General features: G+C 47.7%; 1 protein-coding gene across 1 annotated transcript in view; it reads right to left on the bottom strand.

Annotated features, from left to right (window-relative positions):
• Nucleotides 1–5,041: 5,041 nt before the first annotated feature.
• Nucleotides 5,042–12,294, bottom strand: part of PLPP4 (phospholipid phosphatase 4) — a 100,129-nt gene continuing 92,876 nt past the window's right edge. Inside the window, exon 7 of the mRNA XM_045567776.1 lies at nucleotides 5,042–5,600. Coding sequence (XP_045423732.1) covers nucleotides 5,401–5,600 — 200 coding nt within the window. The 3' untranslated portion in view covers nucleotides 5,042–5,400. The remainder of the gene's footprint in view (nucleotides 5,601–12,294) is intronic.

Consider the following 12,294-nt stretch of genomic DNA (forward strand, 5'->3'; position numbering starts at 1 on the left):
AAAAACATGAGATTATCAAGGACAATCAGAAATGAATTTGTCCTCTTCAGCAGTCAGATGTTTTGAGGACTGATAATGTTTAAAATATATAGTAATTGCCTTTAATTATTCTTGACAGCCTGTAAGTTTTCATGTTTTCTTTACCAATTCTTAGTGAAACTACTGTTACAAATCATTATCTTATGAGGTAAGTTTCCAGTGTGAAAAGTTGTAGACGTTTCTCTGTGATTTTCTGTTTTATTAGAACTGCCAGGAATCATCATTTCTTTCTAAGTTTGTTAATTATGTTGACAGCTCTCCCAAGCACTCTGTTACTCTTAATGTAAGACAACTGGGAGAGACTGTGCTGAAAGTCACAGCAGACAAGAGCCTTGTCGCTGATGGATTCATTTAAGAGGCCATGAAACGGCAATGTCTTCTCTGGAATCTCTGTCAGTCACTCCTACTGACTCACAGCAATTCCCTCTCTCAGCAGAAGTTCCCATGAAGCAAGACCCCGCTGGATGGCAGTTTCAACTGATGAAAGAATTCGGGATGCTGTTTACAAAGCAAAGAGGTCCTGTGACTCCCAGGCAGCAGACCAGTGTCAAGTGGAAGAGAACAGGCCTGGCTGTTGGCCATAGGCCTGGCTGGCATCGTCAAAGGTGCCATTTTAACCCCTACCCTCTGCTGTTAGAGTAGGAGACTAGGAGTCAGGGTTGAGGCTGGATGCAGGGGCTTGAAGACTGGGTGCAGGCATTAAAGTAAACAACCCTCAGGCAGATGCTTACTGGGGGGGGGGGGGGATAACCACAGTCAAGAACTGTCTTCAACAGCCTTGTCAGCCATCTAGGTCACCTTACATGAACTTTGGCTAATTAAAATATCATTTGCATTGTGGTTTTAAAATTTCTCCCCCCTTGAAATTGCCATGATAGTTCTGAAGCAACTATATAAAGTATGAAAATGGGAGGGAACCCAGTTACTACCCATATTCTTAGTAAAAGCCAACCCCTTAGCCTTGAATATTCCTCTCCTCAATAAGGAAGACTTCAAAAGACCAAAACCACTTCCTTTCAGGGCAGCTGCTCTTTTTGAGCCTGCCCACTACATCCATCTCTCTCTCTCTCTCTCTCGTACTTTTGCTTTCAATAAACAAACAAACAAATAAACCTGTTTACGTGGTGCATCCTGAAATTCTTTCCTCCCCACGAACACAAAGAATCTAGAGAAACTTCCACAGTGAGGCTGCCAACACTGCTTCAAGACTACCCACCCCACTCCTAACCCAGCTATTTATGCCACAAATGCCTGACTGCAGATATAGGGGCACACATGAGTAAGAGACAAAGAGAGAACATGAAATCTTTTCCCATTAGTGCAATTACAACTGGTCAGATTCCCAAGTTTTCACACTCATTATCTCCTATGAGTCTGACAACCACCCTTGAGTTATGTAGGGCAGGTATCATTGCCATTTTACAGATGACAAGATGAGTCTTGTCCAGGGTCACACAGCCACCTTGGGTCCACTTTCCAGTGCAGCTTGTAGATTTCATCTCAAAGGGATTAAAAGATTGAAAGTCTGCCCTGCCGATACTGATCAAAGACTTTCTGCATATTAAGTACAGCCACCACTATTCCCTGCCACTGCCTTACATAGTTCAGTCTCAAACTCTTAGGCCTGTTTGAAGCCATTGCCCTTCATCCTTCCTGAGGAGTCAAAAGGTAAGGTAGCCAAAGGGCCCTTGAACCTACCCTTCTCAACAGGGACCCAGAGTTAGTGTAAGTGAAAGGCTTTGTGAAGACACCAACCACCCTCTAGCAAATTTTTTCTGTGAGTTGGATGAGCCAACTTTTTGTTTCAATGTCTTTTCCACTTTTCTTCTTTTATCTGTCAAGTTAGTCACTTACTCTTTGGGGTGAATTGCCTACTGGAAGGCCCAGTGTTCCAAAGCAGGAATAAGTGTTTGTGAACTGTGCTAATAATGCCACAGTGTACACAACCCAAATTCTCCCCTGTCTTCTCCCTGCCATGATTCAGATTGTTGATTGGTCTTCTGTCAATCCCAGATAGTTCTCTTTAAAGTGTTAAGCCACCGTATTGTCAGTCCAATTAGTAATCATGGCTTTTAGCCACTGTTAGTCAAAAGGAGAGAAGAGACTAAGGCCTTATGAGAGACTCGTGTCTGTGGGATTTAGAGGACAGAAATTCCAAAGTCATCTAGTTCAAAGCTTCATGGTGAGTAATCACTAATAGTTTTTTTCTCCAAGATTAGTCAGTAAGAAATAATAAAACCAAGAGCTAATACTTCTCAAGTACCAAGCACTTTTTCTAGTTATTTTACATGCATTGGTTCATTTAATTTTCATAGTAACCCACTGAGGCGAGTACTGTCATTGTCACCATGTTTACAGACGAACAAACTGAGGGTAAGAGAATCTAGGTAACTTGCCCAAGGCCACATGGTACAGCTGGGATATAAATCTGTGGGTTTGAACCTGTGTTTGAGCTAAGATCTGAGTAATTCTAGATCTGTCACCCTCACTCAGCTATAATTTTCAACCAAAATATGGGACTAAGCTAGGAAAAGGTATATGGAGAGTAAGGAGCAATGTTCCAAAGAGCACAAGAAAGCACTTGTGCCACTGAGCACACGCCTTCCAGCCTTGCCTGGGTGAGATGTGGCAGCCACAAACCTAAGTGGGCAAGACATGTCAAGCTACTTTATTTTCCCTAAATCAAATTAGCTTTGACTCTTAGTGTCCACCCCAAACCCACTGGCCTGGCAAGGAATTCGGGCTCAGTGAATTGGGGGTCTGTCCCTACCCAGCAGCAGAGGAAGGCTCTGGGGACTTAGGAGGAGGAGGATATCTGGGGAGGCTGCATGGTTTTCATTCCTCACCAATTTTCTCACCAAACCCATGTGGTTCCATAGAGGCTAGAGATGCAGCTGCCTCCTCGCCACTCGTGCATCCATCAGTCTTCTTGAGGTTGAGGACCCCAAGGCATGAGGTCCCTCCTGTCTAGGCAAACCACACAGCCAAACCTCCCTTATTGCTCCAGAGATCCTCTGGCCTTTGTGGAAACTGCCATAGATCTCCGTCCCCTGCCCAGCGTGAGCTCCGTGAGAGCAGGAATCTGTTTTATTCACCGGGTCTCCTCAGTGCCTAAACCGGAGCCAGACACACAGACTCCTAATTAGTAGTGCATGAAATTAAAACATATGGATCCACAAAAACACCTGCCTTTGTGAACCGGCTTCCGCTGTTAATTATGTCTCTGAGGATCCTGCCATACACTTCACATTATTATGTCTTTTGTCATTTTAATTACATTTTAATCAAAGCTTTTACGTGGCCTGTCTTAAGACTTTCAATGTAATTATGAGCATTAACAATACTCTGTTCTTTGTTACTTTGCAGAGTCCTTCCTGGATGTTTATCTTTAAATGTAAGTATTTATATTAAATTTACACTTCACGGTCCTGGGTTTTACGTCGTCATTAACTGAAGTATAAACCTTTCATTTTCCTCCTGCTTGCTATTGGAGAACTCGGGTAAAACTAGAATCAAATAAGGATATGAGCTACATCTTTTTATGTGTGTTTGTTTTTTAAACAGTAGCAAAGGAGCCTTTTCCTGCATTTCTATTTCTGGTTTTATTTCTGAACATTATAGAATGTTTAGTTAAATCTGAATATTGTTTAATTTTCTAATTTTATGTGAATTTGAGCTCTGGATTTAAAATTATGTTTTATGAATTGCTATGATTTAGCTTTTCAAGTATCTCACATTCATTCTCAAAGGTACTTTCCAGTAAAACTGCTGTAATTTTTAAAAATCAATGGTTTGACTGCAGATGGAAGTCAGTGCCAGCGTTCCCCTCTCCCATTTTACCCCGGGGACAAGCACACGGCTCTGTGCCAAAGCCAGTTGGGAAGACCCCCGCTGGAGAGGGCTGCACAGGGCTCCCTGAGCAAGGGGTACTCGCACTCCACGGGTCAGCCCGCAGCAGAAATGGCTGATCAAAGGCATCCTGATGCCTCTAACTGCACACCCAGCCCAGAGCTGCTCCGCTGACAATTTATACGGCCACTTGAGTCTTTCAAAATGCAGTCTGTTATGCTAACTGCTGGAAAGTGACACTCTTTGGACATCAAAGATGCATTACCTGGCAGCACCCAGACCCAGGAATCTATAGAACCACATGGTGTATCATCCCATCAGAACTGGATGAAGGGAATGTCACTGCTTTGAAAAACACAAGCTGGCCAAGGAGCAGTGTGCTATATACTCAGACTGGAAAATGTTAATGTTGACTGGCAGCATTCAACAGTGCAAAGAGCTGAGTAGAGACACAGTGCATTTCTGATTCTGTTCCTGTACTTTCTACGAGAGCCCCATCACCCAGGAACATTTCCTGCTAGATAGGAACAGGAACACATCGCCACTTCAACTCTCAGAGCAGAGCTCTGCAAAACCTGGATCCTAAAGGGGAACAACTCTTACCCTGAAGCCGCTTCTTAGCTCCAGTGGCCACCCGGCCTTTCCCTTGAGATGGACTCAAGGCACGAGTTTCCTCACCTATGAGATCAGTCACACCACCTCCTGCAGAGGGGCCAAGGGAGGCCCTCCTCCCAAAACAATTCACTGTAAGAGGGTGAGCTACCAAACTGGCTCACAAACCGAGACTGGAAGGTTGGAAGGCTATTGTGCCCAAAGCCCCCAGACAACTGCAGTGACCTCCCCCGCACACACACTCATGCATCTTTACGCTCCTTGTATTTGGTGGAGGTCTATGCATGAAGTTGTTCATCTCATTTGCTTCTAGATTCAATGATTCAAAAGGCCCTGGAAATGTTAAGGCTGTAGCTCTGAGTTTCACATCCATTTCAGAGACAAATGCTATGAGAAGCTGATGGCTCAGGAAGCTTCTCAGCCTTTCTTCCAAGCTCAGCACCTGGAATGACCTATAGACAGAGCTGGCTTTGGGCCTCAGCTGTGAAACCCACTGCATCTCTGAATGACGTTTGCCGCACTCGGCGGCCAACACCAAGCCTTCCAGGTGGGAGGTTTTATTATGTTTTACAACCATGACAACACAGGACGGTGGCTACAACAGCAGACATTTCGGATAGAGGGACCGGCTGAGCTGCCCAACCCCACCCTCGCAGCCTCCTTCCACACGTCTCTCAGACAATGTTCCTGGTGTCCTTCCCTTGCAGATGCAAGAATGTTGAAAGTAGACATTGAAAGTAGCAGGAATACCAGGGGCGAAATGGAAGCGGAAGAAGGATAACTTTGAGAAACAACTGATGAGAAACACACTACAGAAAACCGTTTCTATCGTGTTACGATGTCAGAATCAGGGCGGAAGAGCGTGCCTGGGGCTCAGCGTCCGTCCTCCCAGGACACTAGTCATACGGGGCCTTCGGTGATCCCCTCCAGAGGTAAGCTGGGCGCGCTGTCGGCAGTGGGCCTCTCCTCTTTCTTCAGCGAGGTGGGGACTCGGAGACTGACGTACGGTTTATGGCAAGCCGTGTTGGCCAGAGGCGGGTAGTGCTGTCTGTAGCAGATGTATGCAAAAATGAGGCCAATGACTCCGCCCACAAAGGAATCTAGGCAGGAAACAGCAGAACGGGAGACTCGGGTTACTAGTCATTCAAATGTGGCCAGTTATGTTTCCCAGAAAGCACTTTCCCCACCTGTTCCAGTAATTTGTTTGCTTACAAAACCCCTGAAACACTAAAAACAGAGAATCAATGCTGGAGGCATAAATCCTGGTAGCTTCTGCAAACTGTCATCATGTCTAGCATGTAAACATTAAAAAAATGAGCACCTGACTCTCTCTTCCCTTTATTTCTTTAACTCACATTGGAGCATTGCATCAACTTGGATTTGTATTCCTGATTTTTAAAATCAATTCTAAATTCTGGAAGATTTCAAGCCATCTCTACAGGATCTAAATATCCTCGAGGCCATATTTCTTTCTCTTTAGCAAGTTCCGTCCAGAGTCCTGCAATATAGCTGGTGTGCTGCAGAAAGCCACCGGGCATGCTGGCCTCTGCCTTGCGGTAAAGTGGTTTCTCAGGGATGAAATAAACCTTCTGAGTCACAAAGTGAATAAAGCACTTTACAATATGCCTGTGTTGGCAAACTCAGCAGACCTCTGGTGGGAGAGGCCCAATCTCTCCAATGAGCTACAGCTCTCACAGAAAGGGGGCAGATGAGGCAGGAGGGCGCAACTGCAGGGGAGACAGGCCCGCCACCCCGGGCAACCCCTTCTAAAGAGCACATTCAGCGGGTGCCCAATAGAGCCCCCACGAAAGCAGCCCGCCCAACAGCCCTCAGTGTGCATGTGTGTGCACTTTAAAATGTGTCTATGGATTATTCTTGCCAAAAAGGTCCTCCTCTAACAAAAGAAATTTGGAACTGTTTAGGGTGCTGCATGCCATTCTCCATTGTGGGGTTTCCACTGTCACATGTATTATCTTGTTGAATCGCACAAACTTCCTATGGGCAGGTCACAGCAGCCCCATTTTCCCCAGAAGAATTGGGCTTGAACCCTGGTGTCCTGACCCAGGAGCTGTGATGGTCCACGGTGCTGTGCTGGCTCATTCCAGGCTTCACAAGCATGTGACTGCTCTGAGGTCCCAGCTTTCAGAGTGCAGCAGGCCCACAGGGTGAAAGGTGTGTCCACCTGGGGGCAGGTGAGGGGCAAGGGTTTTCCTTAACGATCGGTGCTCAGGGTGGTAAGTTTCCCAACACTTCCCAATAAGCAACACACTGTGTAGACACTTCAGTTTAATCACAAGCTAATTTTCCTGTGTCTCCTGTAGGTGAAGTTATAAGTGACTGTCAAGGAAATGTATTCTTAAAGAAAACAAACTGCTCAGTGTTTAGACAGGTGCATCACGCTTGTCAGTTGCTTTGTGATTCTTGGTATCCAGGCTCAATCTAGATCTAGCAGAATAATTTTTAAGGATGGGGACAATATTTTCATATTTCAGTATCTTTTATAGGATTGGATCTACCTTCAGCATTTCTAGTAGTAAAACATAAAACGTTCTATAATAAATAGCTTTTGGTTCTTTTAAATACATGTAGTAATTTAGTGCATGTAATGTCACTGATCTACAATAGCAAAACTGGTAAAGAAGCATAAATAAAAGAAAAGCTCCTTTACTTTAGACATTTCTGTGATGGCAGCATGAACCTTGAGTGCGTGCAGACTCAGCAGCTAGTGACGTTCCTTCAAATACAAATATTAATAGATGAGGCCACTCTCCTGCTTGGTTGAATCCTTCCCGCTGCTCTTGGAGAACAACCAAGCTCCTGTGTCATTCAAGGCTGCATCCCTGGCCCTGCTGGCCATCCCAGCCATCTCCCCCTCCGCATTCTACCGAAGCATGGTCTCCCTTTCTGTTCCTCAAATACACCTGCTTCTTCCCCTTTTGGAGCTCCACATGTGGAGTTCCGATCTTGCATTCCTGGGAATCCCTTCTCCTCAACCCCTTCCCAATTTCTATCATATTTCAGAGCTCAACTGAACATCACTGTGCAATGACACCTCTCCTGACCTCCAGACTAGACCAAGTCTCCCAGATACACACTTTGATAGGCCCTCCCACTCCCTGTGCAATCAGAGTGGCAGATAGTGACAAAGCATGCAACTGGTTAATGTTTAATGCTAGACTCAAAACTATGAGGGCTGGCTGTCGATTCCCTCAACACCTCGACCAATGCCTTGCTCACAGCAGAATTAAGTCCATTGAGGGAAATGGGTGCACAGTAACTCAGGGCTAGATTCAGTTGCCGTCCTGTGTGTCCTTGGGGGAACCGTTTCCCCCCCCACACACACCAGTCCTCTCCTTTGCCTCATCAGTAACACGGGAGCATTCAACAAGTGCATGGGGCTGGGATGCCCTACGGTAGGAGCACTTTAGGGATTTGATCCCCTGTGTCACCCTACTGAAGCCATGCATTGAGAATATTTGGAAACCCTGCCAGGGCACACCTAGAAAATAGGCCATTTCCATGGTTGGTATAAAACTTCACTTAGAAACAAAAGTCATTCTAACTGGTCGAAGAGAGAGACTGAATAGTAGTCACTGCTTCTTCTCCACGGGAGCTCAAATCTAAACGACTGATGGACGCGGTGTGACTGCGTGGCCACTACCTGGAAGGAAGGTGAGGAATGCATATTAATGCCTGCTCAGACTGGTGAGCATCCACCCAGGTCGGAGGGCAGGGGAGGATGGTCTAGAGAAAGCAGTGAAACCAGGACGCCATGGGCTTCAGGCAGCAGACCCACCCTGACCCACTCACAAGACCAGAACTGTTGGACGTGCACACATGCCTGGGGCCACGGTAAGGTAACCAGCATCTGCCCTCACCCCTCACCCCGGAATCTCAAGTGCTGAGGAATCCTCAGGCTAAGACACTGCAGCCCCCATCCCCAAAACACCAGCACGTGCAGCATGGATAATCTCCTGAAGTCTGGTAACTATTATACAAGTAAATTCATTTCAAATCACAGGCCCATCACAGCCCCTCGGGCAATGACAGCACTGACAGCCATCCTGAACACTCCAGCCCAGTCAGACGAGGTGTGTGGCTGACGGACAGGGACGCTTTCCAACCTCAGCCGGGTGGGAACAGACGGCCGTTTCTTTCCTTGAGGCCTGTGTTTCTAGCTCACACCCAGACGGAGACCGAGATCCTCTTTCTTACAGCGAAACACCACTCAGACGCCCAAGGCTGCTTCAAACAACCCTCACTTAGAGAAACCAGTGTTGGCTAACAGGTCACCCCCAAATCTGAAGTCACACGAGGAGAGCACGAGTCCAGATGCAGGGACATGAGGGACAGAGGGAGCCTGGTGTCATGTCCAGAGATGGAGCAAACAGCAGGTTCCTGCCACTTGCAGCAGCGACTCTCCGCTGACCAGACACCAGAAACACACAGGGTTCGCGTAGAGACAGAAGGTGGTTTTGTGACACTGTTTTTTTCTCTAGCATGGGAATTCCATAAGTTTTAGTGCCTAAAACACCTGGTTAGTCACCAAAATGTGCCCCTTTGTGAGGCACTGGCTTTGCAGTTAGTACCATCTGTGAAATGCCCCAGCTTCCAGCTGATCTGAAAGCCAGCATGTCACAGGGACATGGGAACAGCAGCCACAGAGCTGTAGTATCGATCTGGCTGGTTTTATTCATGGGGAAGTTCTGCTCAGTGTTTCTGGTGTCCCTCCCCATGCCACGGCCTGTGGTCCTATATTTTCCTCATTTAATGCAACAGCAGACTTGAGGGCTTGGAGTGGGCCGGAGGAGGCAGAAAAGGCCACGGGGTGTCAGTAACAGAAAACACCCATGATCGTGGGCAGAGTGAGCCACTGGAGACCATGGGCTACTTATGGGTTATGAGTGTGTAATTGAGTAATGGGATGTATTTCCACACTAGGCACAGTTCTTCTATCAAAATTGACATGGAGTCATAAAACCTCACAACATGCTGTGATGAGAGGGACTGGAGTTTTGCTGATATCTCTGGGGTTGCCTGTGAGTTCCCATCACGATGGACGATGGCCCCCGCCCACGGTCATGGACAGCTCAGTTCACCAAAGAAAAACAAGTTATTTATCTTAATCAGGCGTCCTGCCTCCAGCATCCACCTACACATCAGCTGAAGGCCTCGCTGTCCATCCCTCCTCCAAGCTGAAAACCTTTGCAGCCTCCGTGATTCCCTAATAAAATTCCCCACTCCCCAGAACACTGCTGCTTCTTACCACGTGGCAGGGGAAAGAAAGATGGAGCTGAGGTACGACGTAGGACAGGGATTCTCCACCTTGGCAGCATGACACTGGGGCTGGATAACTCCCTGTTATGGGGCAGGGGTGGCCTTGTGCACTGTAGGATGTTCAGCAGCATCCCTGGCCTCTGGCCCCCTACCTGGTAGATGCAAGTGGCATCTACCCCCCTTGCCCTGCAAAGTTGTGACAACCAAAAAGACAGTCTCCAGACATAGCTAAATGTCCCCTGGGAGGTACATATACAACCTCTTTACCCCCCTAGGTGAGCACAACTGGTGTAGGCAGTGACAGCCTCACGAAGGGGTATTCAGGTAAACTGAGCCTGACTCAAAGCCCATTAGAAGATCCAAGGAAAGGCTTGCTCCTCTCCTGGCTGGACAGAGAATGGCGGAGCTGAACTGGTACTTGGGCCATACCAATGACCTGGGCCAGCTGATGCACGCTCGGTTTTTGGCTGCAGAAGTCTACCATGACACGGTTTCAGTTTAATCGCCAAATATGGCACTAACCATCATTGAACATACATTCTCTTGCTTTGCTTTCCTGTCAGCCCACAGAGCATTAACATTCTCCCTACGCTGCTCAACTTCCTCTCTGTGCCTGTCGGGTAGGATGGTTCTGAAGCTCCACTTGCCAGCAGGCCGTGAGTACAGCAGCTGCATCTCAAATCCACCATCCCCTCAAGCCAAGAGCTGTGCTTCTGCATTCTTTCTCCATGGCCACATGACCCTGCCACCACTAGGGAATGAGTGACACAACAGGTTAGGGCCAGCGAGTGCTTAAGAGAGGCCAACCTCACATCTTAGGTTTGTAGTACAAGATCACTATGCAAAGTCTCTTACCGACTTCCAAGATAAAGGAAAAATTTATTCAATTCTGAAACCCTCAATCATTCCCCAAATCCAAAGTGGTGGAATAAAAGTGAAAACCCAGCATTCGGAGCTTACAAATTCATAGCTTACAGATCCTGTTTCAAAAATACGTCTGCCTCCATGTCAATTGTTCGGGAAACAGAACACATCCTTTCTTTAAAATGATACAGTAAGCAACGATGATGCCAATTTGCATTTGTGTAGAACATTTCCATTTACAAAGTACATTCAGTCCTTTATTTCATTCAATCTATGAAACAGTTCTGTGAAATACTGGGGGATTATTGTTCCCATGCTCAGAGAAGAAACTGTGGCTCACAGGGCATAAGTGAGAAGCCGTTCATCAAAGGCTGTTCGGGGCATAACATTCTTCATGGGGAAATGTCCTAACCAGATGGACAATGGTGATTCTGTAAGAAAATATTCCCTGGTCCCTGGATGCACTACACATGCCCTTGCTGCCGTGGGCTCAGCGACTCTCTCCATCCTTCCCTCTCAGGATGTGGCTTCGTATCATCCAGAACTTCATCCAAGCCATTGGTGAAAACAGAGAGCGAGGGAGGGCTCAGGCCTTGGTCAGCACTTGGTGCTTGCTGCATCCCGCTGTCCAAACCCCGCGTCAGCATCTCCTTCCCTGCACCCTCACCTTGCAGCCCAAAGCCCTGCTGGGGCACAGAGACCTAGAGCAGGAACTCCAGGAGGGGGCAGGGTGGGGGCGGGGCAGTGCTTTGGGGAGCAAGAGGTCCTGGAGAAGATGGGGCACAGTGAGGAGCACCCCTCACCTCCAGCCTCGCCTCTGCCTCACTACCACTGCACAAACCCCTGGAAGAGGCGAGAAGAGGGCAGTCCCACGAGGCAGCTGGCTGCAAAGACAGAAAGGGGCAGGAGGAGGGCAGTGACCTGCAGCAGCAGGATAAGAGGACAGGAAGAGGAGGTCCGGGTCACAAATGACAGCGGAAAGGCACTCGTCCAGGGCAGCTGGATCTAGGCACATTTAACTTGCTTTGCTTATTTAAAGTGGACACATACAGTGAAGCTCTTCACCCGCCCTCCTCAGACTTCACCAGCAATGGCAGGCCACCACCCCAGCCCCACCCCAGGGACTCCAATTACTAGCTCCGGGTGGCCTGATCAAGGTGATCAGAAGATTCCCTTGGGAAACCCCGCCCTAGACCCTGCTGCTCCCGGAGGCCACACGCCCTGTGGATGTCACCTGTCTCTGCTCCCTGTTTGCTGTTGCAGGGGGTGGTTGTCTTTCAGGCAGACTGCGAGCTGCAGTTTATCTACAGAGGGACATGGCATGCTTCAGTTATATTCCAGGAACAAGTTCCTCCCTTATTTTGTGTTATTTTGATTTTTAACAAATATCCCAGGAGCGATACATGTAGGCAAGCCTCATGCTAGTCTTGCAGCTGCGGCTCGGAATGTTGCTGGAATCAATCTGTGGCTGGACACACCTTTTGGAAGAGCACCCGAGGTGAGAGTTATGTCCCTGTAGCCTGGATTTTACATGTGAAAGGAGCCAAAAGCTGCGTGGCATCAAGTCTGAGGAAGGAGGGAAGTGATCCAGCTGGAAAATCACATTTGGGTCTGAGGCCAAGGGTGACGCTAAGCCCAGGGGCCTGACACCTG

The sequence above is a fragment of the Lemur catta genome, chromosome 14, assembly GCF_020740605.2.
Source record: "Lemur catta isolate mLemCat1 chromosome 14, mLemCat1.pri, whole genome shotgun sequence".
In the NCBI taxonomy this organism is placed as follows: domain Eukaryota; kingdom Metazoa; phylum Chordata; class Mammalia; order Primates; family Lemuridae; genus Lemur; species Lemur catta.